This window comes from Benincasa hispida, chromosome 3 (genome assembly GCF_009727055.1).
Source record: "Benincasa hispida cultivar B227 chromosome 3, ASM972705v1, whole genome shotgun sequence".
Classification (NCBI taxonomy): domain Eukaryota; kingdom Viridiplantae; phylum Streptophyta; class Magnoliopsida; order Cucurbitales; family Cucurbitaceae; genus Benincasa; species Benincasa hispida.
This window is the reverse complement of record NC_052351.1, coordinates 47,582,152-47,602,624: the sequence shown is the minus strand read 5'-3', so window position 1 is coordinate 47,602,624 and position 20,473 is coordinate 47,582,152. Positions and strand designations below refer to the sequence as shown.

The following is a 20,473-nucleotide window of genomic DNA, read 5'->3' as shown; positions in this document are numbered from 1 at the left end:
CATGTATCATTAAATTTTAATAGTTTGTGTTTAATTTAATTTGGTCCTCACAAATTTTAAAATTTTAATTTGATCAATACGATTTGGTTAAATTTTTTAAAATAATATCCTACACCCAATTAGCAGATATGACAAATTTTTATGCAATACCTTATCTAATGCAAGTTTTATCACTAATTATATTGTTGATCAACAAAGATGAAGGAATATTCTAAAAGATTTAATTAAATAATTATAGACATCAAACTTTTGAAATTATATAGATTAAATTTAAATTACGAGCAAATAGTAGGAATTCAGCTATTGATTGAAAGTTATATAAATAACAAATTAGATATTTATTATTAATAATCCATGTAAAATTTCTTGATAATAAAAGGAAAGAATTAATAAAGTCCATGAAAATTAATGCGGAGAGATGCATGCAATTTTTTTTTATTAATAGAGTGAAATTATACCGAATAAATGCTAAAAAAAATTATGCAAAAATTCAAATATTTAGACGCGTTTGTGAAAGATGGAAAATATCTACTTGATTAGATATTTCTTGAAATATTAAACATTTTTTTTATACGAAATTTTCTTGGTGCTACCAAATGTCAAATTTGATTGACGATTATTAATATCAAAACATATATATATATAAATATATATTGAATTGAGTGATAATTACAATATAAAGTGTTTTTAACGAAGGTTTGAACCTTTTATCTTTTTGATGGGTGACATAATGTCTTAAAATTATATATATATCTTTTATTTGACATAAAGAAGAATTCGAACCTTTAACTTCGTAGTCAATAATTTTATATTTAATCGATCTAATCAACATGTATCAATTAATTTGAAAATATTATGTCCTACCCAATTTAGTTTATATATTTTTCTTAGTCAATAACATTGATTAGTCTTTTTTAAGAGAATTTTTTAGAGTGTTCTTTGAGATATCATAGATTAAAAATAGCATTTATATTCAAATTTTTAACATCAAAATTGTTCTTAATGCTATAGCTTTCCCATTGGGAAATAGTTGACTGAAAAAAGGTGATGTAATAAAACGATAAACATGAAACTGAAAAAGATATTAGATAATGAAAGAAATTGGTGGGGTTCTAATTAGACTTAAAAAGAGTTCTGTTTTCTTGTTGTCTTTGATTTTTCCAAACATTTTCAAATAATAAATTACTTGGTTTGCGATAATGTCACAACAAAATAGATATATTTCGTATAATATATTCTAAAAAGATGGTTGTATAAGATCATCTTTAAAAAATAAACAATTATAGTATAGATTTATTATTAAACGTGCGAAAAAGGCCTAAACATTATAGGTAGGTGCTATCTGGAAATTATATATATAAAAAGTAGCCTAATATTAGTTGTCACTAAATATGTAAAAAGTATTGGAACAATGACCAAAAAGAGAAAAGAAAACATGATCGACCAAAAAATGTAATTAATTTAGGTCTCTAACCCTATCATCTTACTTCCTACTATGCGGAAGAGGAAAGAGTTCATGTTTCGAGGCTTCATTGGATAGAATCTTAGAACGAAGCTTAAACCCTCGCCTATATGCCAGAGATTCTGTTGGAGTGGGGAAGGATGCATCTCTAGTGTACCAATTATCCGTTCTGCACTTGACAATTTACTTCTAGATATCTTCACATTGATATGATATTTATCCACTTTGGATAGAAACCTTCATGACTTTATTTTTGTCATCTAAGAGACGTCATATCATTGGAGATAGTTTTCTCCTTTATAAACTTATGATGATCCTCTTATCTATCTAGCCAATGAGAGACTTTGATCGCATTCCCAATAATTTCTCCTCAAATAGAGGACCATTGATCTTCCCCTCAAATAGTTGTCTCATCTCCGAGTTGCACTTGAGCACACCATTTATTTGAAAAGCCTTACCAGAGATGGATACATCTTTTGAGAGGGTCTCCATTTCTTTTACTAGGCACCCAAGGATTCTATTAACATGGCTAAATCAAGGCATGACTTTGATAATACTTGTTAGAGACAACTGACCTCCAAATATCTTCACAATATGGTATGATATTGTCCACTTCGGACAGAAATCCTCGCACTATAAAAAATTTGACCTTTGATGTTGGTTGAAAAAATTAAATACGAGTGTACAATGTTGATTTCTAAAAGGAAAAAAAATGGATCTTTAATATTAGTTTTAAATCGCATTAAATATATATGTTAATGAGGCTGCAATGTTGATTTAGAATGACATTGTAGCTACCCATTTATTTTTTTTCTCTAGTAAAGGTCCCTCTTTCATTTCTCTAGGTTTCTACTCTCTCCTTTCTCACAAAGATCTCCCAAAACCCTCTCGCCGCCGTTCACCATCTCCTTGTCGGCGTCGTGCAGATCCATCCGCCAGCGTCATCATCAGCTCAGCACCCTTTCGTGCAGATCCATTGGTGGCAGTTCGTCCGTTTCGTGCAGTGCAGATTCATTCGGTTAGTGCATATCCGTTTGGTTCGCGCAGATACATCCGTTTCGTGCAGATTCATTCGAGTTTCGTGCAGGTCAGTCCGGGTTTCGTGATTTAACTCGGCTTTGTGCATATTCTTTGGTCGTTGTTTACCATTGTTTTGTCTTTTAAAAATTTTCTGTGTTCTTCAAGTTCATTGAAGATGTTCTTTTACCAGCAGCAACCATGAGTGTAGTTTCTGTGCTACCATAACAAGAAATTCTTCTTATCAATTACAAATATTTTAGTGTTTCTATTGAAATATTCTGATGTTAAATACAATGGTTTTTCAGTCCGTTGATAAGAATTTGTAATTGATATGAAGTGATATTGTCAATCGACTAGAGATGGTTTGCTTAAGGATGGCTAGGGGTACTGTCAATCGACTATCGTGTTGTGCAGAGGTCCAGAAAACTGTGTGCTTCTGCTGTGGAGACCTATGATTCTATGTGCTGTGTCCCCTATAGAGAGTGTATGCAAAGGAGAGAAACGCTGAGTAAAAACTCAATCACTTCAATGATAAGAAATTCTTCTTATCAATTACAAATGTTTTAGTTTTGTTCTGCTCTCAACAAGAAAATTTTCCATTTGATAGTTCCTTGAAAGCCTGGTTTGGAAAAGACGACTCCCTGAAATGGCAATTTGCTCGTTAAACTCTTGGAAAACCTGTCAATTTGCCGATATTAAGCAAAGATGATTTTCTTGATTCATGTTGTTATGAACCTTCCTATTACATGGTTTGAAATAATTAGATGATTTTGATATAAAAACTTTAGTATATCTGCAGACTTGATTATAGGCAATGGATGTGTGTTATTGACTATAGGCAATTGATTACAGACTTCTAACTTTGTAATTGCTTTGTGTAATTGATTAATGATCTTGCATTTGAATATCTCTTGTTTGTTCTAAATCTGGATTAGATTGTTTTGGTATTAAACTTAGTCGTATATTGAACTTATTTCTTTCCAAGATTTGTTTCATGAATCAACTTCTCAACGTGTGAACAAAATTTACTCAAACACTGCGAATCTGAAAATGTATATGTACATGCAACCACCACGTTGGACTCCTTTACTTGTCTTGAATCAGCTTGAAAGCATTGGTGCTCTTGAAGAGTTTATGTTGAAACATCAAAAGGACTATGTAGATATGTATCACGCATAGATCAAGAGAGACACAAGGTGAACTATCCAACTACTTAGGAGATAACTAAGTACAATATAAGAATACAACCCTACCAATCTATATGAAAACAATAATATTGCTTGATAAAACTTGTGGTTGAAAAGAAAAATATTCTCAAAAAGTGAGTTCATTTTAATCAGGTCACGCATAGATCAATGACTGTTTCTTCTTCCCATTTTTTCTTCACACACACAAGTTTGTCCTTTGTTGGTTAATATTCTTTCTAATAAAGCAATTTTCTTTCTTGGCACATTGTGATATCAATAGCTTAATAATTATTGAACTTTATTCTGTTTTGAATATTTTATTGGCAGTATGCATTCCTTAAAGTAATGTAGAATGTGTATGTTATAACTATACATAGGTAACTGCCCTCATTAAAGCATGCTAGGAAATTAATATGCAAAGATTGTTTAAACAGTCCAAAGCTTTCAACCGACATTGTATCCTTATAATATTAGTCTTAAACCAACATTAAAGTCCAGTCTTGTAGTAGTATTGTGATTTTGCTTTAATTTTTACCTAAAATGTATCATATCAATGGATAGATTTTCCTCCCTTATCTATGATCATCTCTTTATATAGCCAATGTGAGACTTTGATCACATTATCAAAACTTGTATGGTAACCATTTAGTTATTGAAAACTAAATTTATAAATATTACTTCTATCTCTAAGTTTATTTCTTTTGTTATCCACTATTCACTAATTTAACGTTTTTAAAAACCAAATCATTTTTTGAAAAAAAGAAAGTAGTTTTTCAAAAATTATTTTTAGAATTGGACTAACCATTCAAGTTTTTCTTCCAAAAAAAATTGGTAACCATAATACGAAAGTTGGAAGAAAATAAACTCAAATTTCATAAAGATAAAATCAAAAACAAATTACTAGAAAATGGAGCCTCGGATTAAGTAAAAAATTCAAAATTCTTGTTTCTCATTTTCTAAACGTAGTTAAAATTATGTAGAAATTTTTGGGAAAAATAATTAAATTTCTTGTATTTTGTTTCTGTTTTCATTTTTTTTCCAAAACATGAAAACATATCATTTTATTTTATTTTGTCACTTTTTAAAATGCATAATAAATATAATTTTAGTTTTAAAAATTATAACATTTTAATTTTATAATTTGAGAGAATAAGAAATAAGAAATGCAGCATGACTACCAACATACCTATTAATAATTTTAGTTAGAAAGAAAAAGCAAAAAATGCAATTATCAATTACCGTTCAATTTTTCCTTATTAAAGAAGAAGCAAAAAATGAAACGAAAAATAAAATAATAAATAGAAGTGATATTAAATGAATCTTAAATTTTATAATCTTTAGATTTGTTAGGTAAAGTTCTAACCAAGTTAACAATTATGAATTTGAGTATTAATTAGTAGTACTCAAGTAATTAAGTGTATTTAGTAACAATCTAATTAGTTAACCTTTCAAATATATATATATATATTATGTTACCACCTTTAGCTTGAAGACTTCCACTACCCGTCTTCCCAAAATTCCATTTATTTATTTTTCTCCTCTATAGTGCTCAAGGCAATAAAAAAATTAAATCCTCATATTCTTGGCATGTTGTTTAATTTTGCTATCTATTTTAGTTGTCAATGTGATAATTATTGTTGATGTTATAGTTGTTCACATTTTCTAGTGATTAAATATGTTTAGTGTAGTAGGTAAAATGACATATTTAAAATATAGATTTAAGAGAGTCTAAAGTAGTTATGAGACATTTAATATTGAATTCTTTAGAACGTTTGGACCCAAAAGACAAGGATAAGCTTTTACTATTTGTTAAACATGATTATTCCTTAGTTGTCTTAAAGTTTCTCTTTGAAATGAATGAAGTTCCTTAATTTGATTGGACCCAAACCACTAAGTTGTAAAGTCGATCAACTTTTATTATAAAGTTTAACAACCAATTAAAACCTTTTTAAGAACCCTTCAACCACTCTATAAATCACTAATACATTTTTTGTTTTTTTTTTCTATATTTGGGACGACGTTGTAACTTATTATATAGCAATTCCATTAAATAAAGTTTTGAAAAATATTACAAAAATAGTTTATGGGCCTCTACTGTTGGTCGACAATCGATTTTGATGGGTGCATGTATCACTTCTAACTCAAATTTTGATTTAGAGATGTCCAGTCATAATCTAGTGTGCTTTACACTATTAACTTTTCTCCCAAGCGCGATAACCAATTGTGTTAATTTGAGTAGAACTACTATTTTAGCATCGTCAGCTTTAGAGTAAAATTAACTTGTCTTACCACCATCTTAACTTAGTTCATATTTTCTATTATTGGTGGATGAACAATCTCACAGTTGGTAGACAAATATAACAATTCATCGAATAAAATTTTGAAAAATTATAAAAATAAATTACAAAAATATTTTATAGTATATTTTAAATAAATCCATAATTAAAAATTACAAAATAACCCATATTATATTTCTTGAACAAACCAATTATTAGACAGTGTTGGTAACCCTTAAGGTTCTTTTTTTTTTTTTTTCATTTTTTTTCTTTTTTGAAAACTAGTCATTTCAAAATATTTTATAGCATATTTTAAATATTTGAATTTGTAAAATTAAAACAAGTTCTTAAAACATAAGTTTGGATGTTGAAACCACACTCTAAAAAGTAACAATGAACAATGAAATGTCATTATGTGGAAGTAGTGGGTTTGTAAGCTAATCAACAACTAAAATGAACAAATAGTTAATTACCAAACATGACTTAAAAATAAGTTTTTTCGTTTGAAAATTAAGCATATTTTTCTAAATTTCTTACCATAGGTTGAATTCTAAGTCAAATTTTAAAAATAAAAGTTAATATTTTTTAACTAATTTTTTCTCTTTCAAAACTTGGTTTGGTTTTTGAAAATATTAGTAGAAAATAAATAATAAAATAAGAAATTTAGAAGCGGAATTGAGGTTCATAAACTTATTTTTTAAAAACAGAAAACCAAAAATTAAAAGATTATCTAAAGGAATTCATTTATTTGTATTTAGTACAACTTCAACATATTAAAGAAGTATATGCTAATTATCACGGCATGAACAAAGATTACTTTTGTGTAAATCCTATATTTTGTTGTTTGTAAATTTATGGGTTTCTTTTCAATGTGTTACTAGAAATTTGGATTAAATTGCATGTGTTTAAATTCTATATGCAAATTTATTATGGATTTAAAAAAAAAATAGTTAGGTTCTAGCGATTGAATTATTATTTTTGAAGGAAGCAGCTAGGTAAGGAACTTTTTGAACAATTTAAAAAGCTTTTTTCTTTGTTTGAATGATTGGAATATTTGTGTTAGGTAATGTTAGTCATTTTTATTTTGAATTCTTAGTTTTTTTTAGAAGGAAAGTATTAACTTTTCTTCAGATTTCATGTCATCTTTTTTGTTCAACCGATAACTTTGACATTTTTTTTAATAAATATTTTATGATTTTCTAAAATTTTCAAACAAAATATTTTGATTGATTAATTAAAGGCTAAATTACAAATTTAGTCCCCATAATTTGGAGAAAATTATTAGAATTTAGTCTCTATGATGGAGAGAAAATTAGAATTTAGTTTTTATGATTTGATACAACCCTCATATATATAGTCCAAATTCTAACTTTTAAAATCATAAGAACTAAATTTTAACTTTCTCTAAACTATACTACCAAATTTGTAATTTAACCTTAACTAACTTCTTTTTTTTTTTTTTTTTTTTTTTTTTGTTAGAAAAAGGGGTTGTTTAATCTCATGCGTGGAGTTAATAAGAGGTGTTTGGCAACATAAGTTGAGTTGAGTTGGTATAATATACCAACTCAATGTTTGGCCCACAAACTTTCAATGTTGGTAGAGTTAAGTTGATATATTTTACCAACTCACCTCATTCTTCCCCTTCAAATATTTTCAATTGCTCCATCCATCGGCCATTGTCGGTGACTATCGCTGTCACACTCCGAGAACCAGCTCCGGGCTTCAACAACTACCCCTGATAACAACTCTGACGACTAACCTTGGTGTCCAACAACCACCTTCGATGACAACTTCAATGACCACACTGTTGCGCGACCAACTCCGACAATCAATTCCAAGCTTTGGCAACCATCTCCAATAAACAATTTCAGTGATCCAACTTCGATGACCATATTCACATGACCAACTTTAACGATCAATTTCAGCCTCTAGCAACCACCTCCGACAACAAAGTCTGATGACCACCTTCGACTGTAAACTTCGATGGAAATCTCCTTCAATGACCACATTCAAGTGAGAAACTCCGACGACCGACTCTAAGCTTCAACAACTACCTTCGACGATAAACTCTAGTAACTAACTCCAATACCACTTTCATGTAATCAACTTCAGGCTCTGACAACCACCTCCGACTACAAACTCCAGTGAAAATCATCTTCGATGATCAACTTCGACGACCACTTTCACACGACCAACTCCAGACTCCAAAAACCACCTTCGGCGACAAACTCCGACGACCAACTTCAATACCACCTTCATGCGACCAACTTTAGGCTTTGACAACCACCTCTAACTCAACTACAGTGAAAAACATCTTCAATAATCAATTTTGACAGCCATTCTGACTATTATAAGATTGATGACTATTAAAGCATGTTGTAGGGTTGTTGATCATATCAATAATAGTATTTTGTTTACATTAAGTGCAATATTTAAATGTAGAAATTTGTAAATATATTTTTATTTAATTAAATTCGTGTAATAAATAGATGTTAAGAATATTTTGAAAAGTATGTATGTAGTTAAAAAGTATATTATAACATATAACAAAAAAACCCATAAAATAGATATTTTTTTCCTATAATATTTTATAGCAAGAATTAGTGAAACTTTGAGATCTTTTATGTGATGATCCTCCAAATTTGGAGGAATTGAAAGTGAAATTATTGAAAAAATGTAGTGGCATTTGATTGTTTGTTAAGATGATGAGGGAGATTCATTTTAAAAAGAATCATGATAGAGTATAAATACAAAGCAACAATAGGAAGAAGAAATAGAAGAAAATGATGATGAAATTCACGAGAAAATTAGAAATCAAAAGTTTTGATTTCTCTTTGTTTTTCCATTTTATTTAACCATATACATGCAAAAAATGTAGTGGGTTAGTTGTTGTTCATTATCCAAAAAAAGAAAGAAAGAAGAAATTTAAAAATGAAAAGAGAAAAATTGCAATCCATATTTTATTTAAACAAAGATGAGTAGAATTATTAAATAAAAAAGTTTCAAAACAAAAATAGTAATCATAAAAGCAGATTATTTAGAGTTCAAAAAACTGCACCAGATACCCCAAACATATGAACTCAACTTTGTACCCAAAATACATACGTATGAACTTAGACCAAATAACTCCGCACCCCAAACACAGACATATGAACTCTACATATATATCTCAATTCCAGACATCTTATCTAAACTCAGTGCCCTAAACAATCCCCTAAGTGAGTTAATATGTTAGAGTTAATAAGTTTGTGTTTACGGTGTAGAGTTATAATATGAAATTACTCGATAAATGTGAAAAGTAGAAAAATAGTGGAAGATAGAGTTGCTCAATGAATATGAAAAATAAAGATAAAGGATAATATTGAGTTCATTAATAAATATGAATAGAAAAAGAGAGAATAAAAGTCTACATATCATCTTGATCATAGTAGAAATGATTGATATACTTTGTTACCTAAAGTGATAGAGTGGTTGAAATTTTCAATTGATATCACGGCAAGATTAATAATTCAAAGGATAATATATCGAGTGATTAAGATAATATAAAAGAAGTCAATTTAAACTTAAATCAACAACTAAGATAAACTAAAATCTTATTTTCTAGGTTTTAGTTTCGAATCTTTATCTTTAATCCGGAAAGAATATGAAGTTTATAATTTATAACGAGAAGACTAATAACTTGTTAAAACCCTTCCTTCTTTGATAAGTACTCATTATCACTTTAAATTTCAACAGTTCAACAAAATTTATTAATTTGAAATATGAAAAATAGTTTTAAATTTTTTACTTCATTTAGAACCAGAAAAATTTCATGTGAATGTATTTACAATTTTGTGATTAGATGATAACCATATAAAAAAAGAAAGTTAAAAAATTTACAAATATAACCTTTTAAATATTATTGATTGGTTAAAGATTAAATAAGTAACTTCTCTCTAAACGTTGTAAATTATTGTAGTTAAAAATTTTATTTTTTTTACGTAAGAATAAAAAATAATTTTAAATAATTCTATATGTTGGAGTAACAAAAAAGAAACGTCATTTAAAATCATTCAGACATAACATGACATTTATACCGAGAGGGTATAATTCAACAATATTGAAAACCATAGGGCGTAACGATAAAATATTTGAAAATTTCCGGGTTAGGCCCATAAATAAATGAATGTGGCCCAATTGCTTGTAGAAAATGATGGCCCGACATTTCACGTTTCGGCCCATTAAGGGATGTGGGGCCCAAAAGATTCTTCGAGTAGCAGGGATTAAGGATGGAAACGAGGGCATACGATTCTGCAGATAAGAATCAGTGAACAGAGAAGAAGAACAAGAAGAACAAGAAGAAAATGCCTTGCCTTAACATTTCTACAAATGTCAACCTCGAAGGTGTCGACACCTCCTCTGTTCTCTCTGAGGCTTCATCCACCGTTGCCAAGATCATCGGCAAACCAGAGGCCGTACGGTTCTCTCTCTATTCAATTAGCTTTCATGTTACAAATGTTTGTGTAGTGATTAAGGCTTAGTCTTCACTTTTCTATTTGATTTTAGAATGATTGATGAAGGGTTTTTTTTTTTTTTTTTTTTTTAATCAATTTGGTTACCTTTTACTTGATTGCCATTTTAGATTAGCCATAGAAAGAATGAGCTATTGTGATTATTTTTGTTTTTAGATGGCGTTTTAGGGTTCCAAGATTTTTAATGAGATGGAAGTTAGAATGTTGCTATTACTTATAGCTGTGATTATAGTTTTGTTGTTTAATGTTGATCTTAGTCAATCAACGCAGCTTACCAACTGCTTAGAGTAGTTGGTTAGGCAAACAAAAAAAAAAAAAAACCAATCTCGAAGGAGCCAAACTGAACCAAGAAAAGGCTCCAATCTAACCTAACTGGAAAACTAACCTACCTAAGCTAAGGACCAGATCTCCTACCAAACTTCTCAATCCTTTTGAAATCCTGTTATTTCTCTCTAGCTAAATACCTCAAGTAGTAACAAAAGAATTGGCGCTCTAAGGAGCGCTCCCCTCCTCCCTTCAGGGTGAATGGAGTAATAATTCTTCCATCATATGGCAACAATCTCCATTACGAGTCTGGCTTACCCCAAAGTCTTACATGCAATCCAAAATTAGGCAAGAAAACTAGTACTATCTTTGTTTTTTTTTTTCTTATATATATATGTATCCGCGAGCGTTTGGCCGGCTTCCGTACACCTTGCCTAGTCTCATGAGATAACTTGACCCTATAAGATTTGGGTACCAAGAAAGTTTGTAGGACACTAAATCCTTAGTAGGTGGTCAGCATGCATTGAAGTCCTTTCGTTAAATTTTTTTATTGTATCCATGATCCTTAACCCAAATCCTCAAACGCCTCTCATAGAGAATACACCATTGAAGTCTCAAGGCAAAGGAAGAACATCTCTAAATATGATTCATAGTGTTAACACTCCATGAAGAACCTGCATGTAAAGAATTTGGCCTTCTTTGAAATATTTGCCTTGCCTAACAAGGAAAGGACCGAGGGAGGGAATCAAAGGCTGAAAAAGGATCTGCTAGAGAGAGAAGCCAAGCAATATTCAAGCAACCTTCTCTTAGCTTCATTGTAGTTGAATTTCCGACAATGTTTACATCAAAATCGAAGAGAGAAGAGAGAAGCAACTTGAAATCAAGGAATGAAAAAATCGTGATATTTCATCAAAATATAGCCGAAATATTGCTAAAATCAAGATGCGGATAGTCATAGAGAAATCCGTAGGTAACATCTTTTTTATAAAATATCGGCTAAATATTGAAAATATCGTCGATATTGGTGATATTTCGATGATATGCCCGATATTTTGGTGATATTTGTTTTGCATCCTTTATCAACTATAAAGTGTGTTAGTGCCCAATGGTGTCAGTTTTTTAGTTTTTTTTAGCAATTTTGTCTCATTACTTTTCTTTTTTTAATCTCCCAATATTTTTCCTTTTTAATGTTTTGACTTTTCTTTTTATTAATTATTATATCAAACTTATTTGTGTTTTTATAATTTATAGTTTTTTTTCTTCTTTCTCTCATTCACAACCATCATCACTCCTCTTATCAATTATTTAAATTCTCACACTATACACTTTTTCTATTTTTCTATTGTATAGTTTATATTTTGTTATTTTTTCTCTCTAATTTGATTTTTCTTTAGAATTGGGCTACTTGATCAATCCACTTGCTTGCAGTTGTATTATGTCAATATTAATCCCGACTGTTGGAATTATGGTTCTTATTTATAGTGACAATTATATATCTCATGATCAAGGATATTTGAGATTTTTTGCATATATAAGTTTGTTCAATACATCAATGTTGGGATTAGTTATTAGTTCAAATTTGATCCAAATTTATTTTTTGGGAATTGGTTGGAATGTGTTCTTATCTATTAATAGGTTTTTGGTTCACTTGACCTACTACGGCGAATGCTCGTCAAAAGGCATTTGTAACTAATTGTGTAGGGGGATTTCAGTTTATTATTAGGGATTTTAGGTCTTTATTGGACATATTATTAGTCTTTATTATTAGACAATTTTTTCTCTAATCTTTTCCTCCTCCTCCTCCTTTACCAATCATATTTGGATTGTAATTATTGTTTAATATACTTAAAGTCATATTTTATTACTTAAATAGGTTTGTTCTAAAATTTCACTTAAAATTTCACTATATTTTTATAAACTTCCATGATATCTGGGATTTTTTCTGAAATATCTGTCAATATATCTGTAATTTTGAGTTATCAATATTTATCCTTAGCAATTTAGCCTGTTATTAATTCGTGTGTATGACTCCAATTACGAGATTTGTTGCTGATCTTCATAGAAATTGTGTGGTTATATGACAATAGATTTGTTATTGTCAAGTTCTTTTTGATATGTTAACTTGAGCATCTTGCTGCAAGCAGTACGTGATGATTGTGCTGAAGGGATCAGTACCCATGTCTTTTGGTGGCAATGAGCAGCCAGCAGCATATGGCGAGTTGGTGTCTATCGGTGGTCTGAACCCTGATGTCAATAAGAAACTGAGTGCTGCAATTTCTGCAATTCTGGAGACCAAGTTGTCCGTTCCCAAGTCAAGATTCTTTCTCAAATTCTACGACACCAAGGCAAGCTATTCGATCTGTTTCAAGTGGTCGTAATGATGGGTTACTGAAATGCATGCACTTCTCATTGCATTTCTTATTTTTGTTTAGGCCCATCAGAGTCAAGAATATGCACAGTGTTTACATGCTTTACACCAGAACTAGAGATCATGTAACTAAATCTTTTTCTTTTTGAAACAAATGTGCACAACTCCTGGCTGTCTTTTGCAAACATTTGAATCACTTATAGATGATTATTTTTACAGTGGCTTCGCTTTGAATGGCCTATGCTAAACCTGGGAATGGTACTGATATTTATTTCTTTGGCTGCTGCAGGGTTCCAACCTCGGATGGAACGGCACCACTTTCTAAGTTTGCCACTTAGCTGCTTCTGTAAGCTCTTGAAATTCTCAACTTTTATGTACTGGGACAGTGTTATAAGGATTTGGCAGTATGAATACTTAATATTATATCGAGTATTATCTAGTTTTATTGTGACTTGTGGTTATGAATCACGGGCATGGGGGAGACCTAGTTATTATATAATTTTGACTACTAAAAAACATGTTTTAAGAAGCATATTGATTGGTTTAGCACCCTTGAAATTCTAATCCTTTTAAAAGACATTGTTCTAGTGGAAGTGAGAACAAAAAAGGTCAAAAGACTAAGGGGTTATAGGTTCAATCCATGGTGGTCACTTATTTAGGATTTAATATACTACAGGTTTTCTTGATACTCAAATGTTATAGGATCAGGTGGGTTATAAAGAAAATCTTTTTAAAAGTAATGCCAAAGTATCTCGCAAAGTAGTTAAAGAAAATATCTAGAATTTTAAGGTTTGTTTGGTATCCAGTTTGGATTGTTTTTGTTTGTGCAGCTTTTTTCTCCTTTCCTATTTCTTTTTGAGTAATTACAAGCTATGGAATCACTCCAAGTTTGGAATCACCCCCTCATCATGTGCTATCAAACATGAAATCTGATTTCAAATCATTCGAAATCGATATGAAATTCGATCACCTCATCTCACATATTGTCAATGAGCAACTAACTTACAATATATATATATTTATTTATATATATATTTTGCAAGTTATTCTTTGTTTTTTTTTTTTTGGAAATAAGTAATATTAGTCAATTATTTGATAAGTTTTGACATTAAGTAATTTCCATAGATCACCTGGGAGGTTTCTGGGTTATTTGAAAAGTTTTTAGGTGATTAGTTTTTCTCTTTTATCCATTAATTAAGGTCATACATTTTTTTATAGGTTTTTAGAATATAAATAAATCATGTTTGTTCCATTAATGTTTACTCTTTAAAATCTGGACAACTGTGGACATTTTCCCGTGGGAAATGTGTAGAAGTTAGGAGAGTGAAATGTTTGTTTTTATTCCGTATAGAAGTAGAACTAAAATAATTTTTATTTATTTATTATTTTTTAAAATGCAACTATTAAAAAGATAAAATTAACCAAAATTTGTGATCTTTTGTAAAATTGAGGAGCACAACGATAAACAACTAGAACAAGAATATGGAAAAAATATAATATAATAAAAGTATATAAAATAAATAAATAATAAAAGATGAATTTTTTCACTTTTTCAATCTTTCTCTCAAGTTTCATAAAATACTTCTATTTATAGGTAAAATGATAAGTAGAAGGTGGCTTATTATGGATACCAATAATGTGTAGGTATAAGATACGTGGGTAGAGTGACACATGATTTAGACATCTAATTACACCCAATTAACATATTTATAATATTTTCCCTTAGATGTCCATATTATGCCTTGTTAAAGCCTTGCTACGAAAAAATGTAATGAGAAAAAATTCTAGTGAATGAAAAAGAGTACACATTTCATATAATTTATACTTCTAGAAGTATATAATATATTTGCTCTCTCTCATGAAAACATCACTCGAGATTGCTTCCCCTTGTACAAACATCACTTGAGATTTATAATATTGTTGGAAGAGTTTTATTAGAAGATAAGCCATATGTTCCTTGAGTGGTTGAGTCATTGATCTTAATCTTATACATTCTTGACTATGGTTTGTTTACTAATTGTCATGATATAGTAGTTCCTCCGCATGTGAATAGATAATCTGTTTGAGATCTAATTTTATATGGATCAGATAAGTATCCAAAATCTGCATAATCAACTAGATCAAAATTTGATTTATTTGAATAAAACAAATGCAGATATGTTGTTTCTTGAAGATAAGGAAGTATATGCTTAACTCCATTCCATTTTTTTTTTTGTTGGAGAAGAACTGTATCTAGCTAATAAATTTACTGAAAATGTAATATTTGTCTTGTATTATTAGCAAGATACATATGTACACCAAGCGTATTAAGATTTGGTACTCTAGGACTAAGTAGCTCTTCATTATCATTGAAGTATATTTTTCTTCACATCTAATGAACAGACTTCCATTGGAATGTTTAACTTCCATTGCAATGTTTAATGGATGTGTTTTGTGCCTATAAAACTTTTTCAAAATTTTTCCTATATAAGTTTACTGATGAACAAATATCTCACTTGCTAAACGTTCAATTTGCAAACCAAGACAAAATTTTGTTTTTCCGATATCTTTTATCTCAAATTCTTTCTTAAGATATCTATTGCTTTTGAAAGTTCCTTAGGAGTTTCAATTATATTTAAGTCATCAACATATACAATTATAATAATAAATCTTGACCGTGATTTCTTTATAAAAACAGACGGACATATTAGATTATTTCAATATCATTCTTTCAACAAATATCTCCTAAAGCGATTGTACCACATTCGTCTGGAATATTTCAATCTATATAGTGATATTTGCAACTTTATTGAATACAGTTCTCGAGAACTTAATTTATATGTTTCAGGTATCTTAAATTCTTCTGGGATTTTCATATAAATATCATTATTGAGAGATCCATATAAGTATGCCATGATTATACCCATAAGATGCATGCCCAGACTTTCACACAATCAATTAAATATCTTAGTATAATTGCATCTATCATTGAAGAATATATTTCTTCATAATCAATACTAAGTCTTTGTAAAAAAACCTTGTACAACTAGTAATACTTTATATCTTGTGATCTCACTCCTTTCATTTCTTTTTCTTACAAATACCCATTTATATCCCACAAGTTTGACAAATTTTGGTGTTTGGACTATTGGTCCAAAAACATGACATTTTGGAAGTGAGTTTAGTTCTGCCTTGATTGCTTCTTTCCATTGAAGTCAATCTTTTCTATGTTGACATTCTTTAGATTTTGGTTTAGAATCTTCATTTCAGATATAATATCAAGAGCAACATTGTATGCAAAAATATTGTTAATTATATTAGTTCAGTTTTCATCTTTTTTTTTGTCATGTCATAGTTTATTGAAATCTCATTATTATCTTTAGGTATTTCACCTTCTTCACTAGACATGTCAAAGATTTTTCATGGGTATTTATATCATCAACCAAGTCTTTTTTACTATTAACTAATTTTTTTTCGAGGATTTTTATCTTTGGAACCCATTGATCTACTACGTTTCTGGCATGTTCTAGACTCATTAGTGACATTTGCTGTGTTGGAATATCAATTTTCGATGGAACATTTACCGTTGGTATATGTAATTTAGTTACTTTCTTTGCATCTATAAATACATCTGGTAATTGATTTGCTATATTTTGCAAATGAATTATTTTCTAAACTTCAAATTCACACTGATCTGTACAGGGATCTAAATGAGACAAGAATGATTACTCCATGTAATTTCTTTTTCCAATCCTAATATTGAAATTTTGTCTCATTGAAATGAAAATCAACAAATCATGAAGTAAACATATCACCCTTTAGGGGTTTCAAGATATTTAATAATTGATAGAAATCATATCCAACATATATTCCTAACCTTCTTTGAGGACCCGTCTTAGTATGTTGTGGTAGAGCAATTGGAACATATACTTCATACCCAAAAAATTCTCAGATGGAAAATATTTGGCTCATGGTCATAAGCTAATTGTAATGACGAGTACTAATGATAAGCTACTAGCCTAATGCGTACAAGTGACGTTGCATGCAAAATAGCATGCCCTCATACAGATGTAGGACGCTTAATTCTCATAAGTAATGCTCTAGTAATCAACTGCAAACATTTTATAAATGATTTTGCTAAACCATTTTGTGTATGAATATGAGCTACATGATGTTCAACACTTATTCCAATTGACATACAATAATTATCAAAAGCCTGGGATGCAAATTCACCAACATTATCAAGACAAATAGTTTTAATTGTATAATAAAAAATTGTGCTCATAATTTAATTATTTGAGTAAGTAATTTTACAAATGAAAAATTTCAACTTAATAATAAACACATATGTGACCATCTACTGGATGCGTCTATTAATATCTTAAAATATCTAAATGATCCACTTGGTGGGTTAATAGGTCTACATATATCACCATGAATTCGTTCTAAGAATGCAAGTGATTCAGTTCCCACTATAGCTAGTGATGATCTAATTATTGATTTGCCTTGAAAACAAGCATCACATGATAATTCATTAGATTGAAGATTTTTTTGGCTCTTCAATGGGTGTCCATTTGAATTTTCAATAATTCTTCTCCTCATTATAAACCCTGGATGACCCAATCTGTCATGCCAAATAGTAAATATATCTGGATTCATGAACTTTAGGTTAATTGTTGCATGTGTTTCAATTACTCGTATTTGAGTAGCATACAATCCAGAAGATAAAGCAAACAACTTTTCCAATATACGTTTTTCATTTGAGATAGTAGAGATAATATAAAGATACTCCATATTATTCTTATTATCAGTCTCAATATGATAACCATTGCAACGTATATCTTTAAAACTTAGAAGATTTCTCTTTGATTGACGAGAGAAGAATGCATTGTTAATTGTAAATTTTGTTTCTCTTAGCAAAATAATATTTGCTTTTCCAAATCCTTCAATCAAGTTTGCAGAACCTGATATTGTATTTACTTTAGCTTCCAACATTGTCAATTTGGAAAATTATTTTTTACTGGTAAGTATTGTATGTGTAGGTGCACTATCTGCTAGACATAGATCTTATTTACTCATTTTTTAATCACAAAACATGTGAAAATGATCCATGTTTCTTCATTAAAATAAACTAATTACAATAAGAAAAACAACATTTAGAATATACAAAGGTTTACATTAACTTAGGAAAAATACATGAAGATAGATACAAAAAACATTAATTCTAAATATTCTCAAAGTCAAAAGAAATAGTTGATGTTCCATCGACTGTGTCAATCTTCTCTTCAGGAGATTCAAAGAAGTCCGCTACATTTGTTATATAAAATGGGTCAAATATATCATTATCCTGATATACAAAATTTGCTTCCACATTTTTCTCTTTTTCCTTCAAAGAAGCTTGATACAGATCAACTAAGTGTTTCAATATACGACTGATACGTGACCAATGCCCAGTCATACCACATTGGAATCATTTTTTTTTATCATCTTTTGAATTCTTATCTTGTGGAGTTTTTTTTTCTTTATTTATGATCATCATTTCGTGTGGTTCTCCTGAAATTTGGATGATTATAATGTACACCACGAAAAGAAAAATTATTTCTTCCTCTACTGCGGTCACGACCACGACCTCGACCTCGACCATGATTATTATTAAAATTCACAGGAATGGTGTCGTTCCGGTTGGTGGAGATTCATAATTTTTCATCAATAACTTGTTATTTTTGAAGGATTGTGAGATCCGATACAGAAGTAAGGATCGTCACCAATTTACACTTTCACTGTGAATTAAAATTCAGAAACAAAAATTATGCATTGTATAACATCCTGAATTTTTCAAGTAATTTGCATTAAATTATCTTGAAATATTTGGGTTTTTTTAGATAAATTGGGTTAAAAATTTAATTTAGGAGTCAAGATAATTAATTTAAAAGATATTTGTGAGGAATTGGAATTTTAATTCAATTTGAGGGAAAATTGAATTAATTTATTTTGGTGAAAGTGTGTTTTTAAATTGATTAAATATCTGGAAGGATGTAATTTATCTCAACTATTGGATTGTTTGTTCTCTTTAAATTTAATTTGGAGCCAAAATTAAGTTAATTGGAGAAGTTAATTGGGTTGAGACTCATTTGATAAGAAATTTGATATTTTTTATATTATTTTGGATAAAGATTTGAAAATAAAGAAAAGGAAAAAAAAATTAGGATTTGGAAATTAAAAGAATCTGAAATTTAAGAAGGACATGAGACATTGTAGTTCTAAATTTTATCCTCTTTAATTTTGGAATTTGAGTTGATAAGAGAAATTTGGATTTAATTAAATTAATTAGATGACGGATTTTCTAATTAATTAAAATATGGATTTTCTTCTAAAATATAACCATTCACTTCATTCGAAACAATTCACTTCATTCGAAACAATTCATTTCATTCCAAAGGGAGGTCAATTAGAGCGAAAAATCCCCGTTACTTTCATATTTTTTTTAATTGTTTGCCATTGTGCGTCTGTCGGTCACCGCCGCCTGCTGGATTTTTATTTGGTAAGTTGTTGATGATTTTTCTTTGGATTTCTTGATTGGTTCTTTAGTACACATTAAATTTTGGGCTAACTTGATTTACCTATAAGATTTGGAGCATCAATTCAAGTTTTTGAAAGTCGTTAGTGTACTATTCAACAAGTTTCGGAGCTTTGAAGTGTATAATTAGTGAGTATTAAGATTATGGAAATTTTTGGATTAGTTATAAATATTGGAAATTAGATTTTAAATCATAAATTATAGTTTAGGTATAGATTTGAATCTTTGAGCGAAGTTTGGAATAAATTTGGAGTAAACAAAGCGTTTGAGATATTAATTCAAGTTTTTGTTAGAGGTTGGTTTCTTGGATTAATTTTAGAATTTCATCTCGAGGTAAGTAATTTTACTACTGAAACCACCTATGTGTTAGGTGATAAATTTAAGATTAATTTTAAGGATTCTAAGACTGCTTACATCGAGATGAATATGGATATATAAGTTGATCTTGGTTATGTTTTGAAGTATGTTATGAGTGCTAGTACGTATGAACTAAGTTAATTTGTTATTATGATTTGCTAGATGAACATTGAGTTTGATGATATGTCTTTGCATGTTTTGGGACTATGTTTTATGATGCATGTTATGTTTATGAAAGTGGTAGTTATCCTTACTTGTAATTAGACACCCATTAGATGTGATGATCCCCCTCGGGATTTCATCAGAGGTTTGTGTTTCCTTCGAGATTCACCAGAGATTTGTGTTTCCTTCGGAATTCACCAGAGGTGGTGATCTCATTCGAGATTTCACCAAAGATTTTGTGTTTTCTTCGGGATTCACCAGAGGTTTCGTGTTTCTTTCGGGGTTTACCAGAATTTCGTGTTTCCTTTGG

General features: G+C 29.7%; 1 protein-coding gene across 1 annotated transcript; it reads left to right on the top strand.

Annotated features, from left to right (window-relative positions):
- The first annotated feature begins 10,227 nt into the window (after nucleotides 1-10,227).
- LOC120072663 (macrophage migration inhibitory factor homolog) lies at nucleotides 10,228-13,549 on the top strand. The gene is made up of 3 exons (XM_039025100.1): nucleotides 10,228-10,399; nucleotides 12,865-13,065; nucleotides 13,378-13,549. The coding sequence occupies exons 1-3, from the start codon at nucleotides 10,289-10,291 to the stop codon at nucleotides 13,411-13,413; spliced, it is 348 nt and encodes a 115-aa protein (XP_038881028.1). The 5' UTR covers nucleotides 10,228-10,288; the 3' UTR covers nucleotides 13,414-13,549.
- Nucleotides 13,550-20,473: the final 6,924 nt, after the last annotated feature.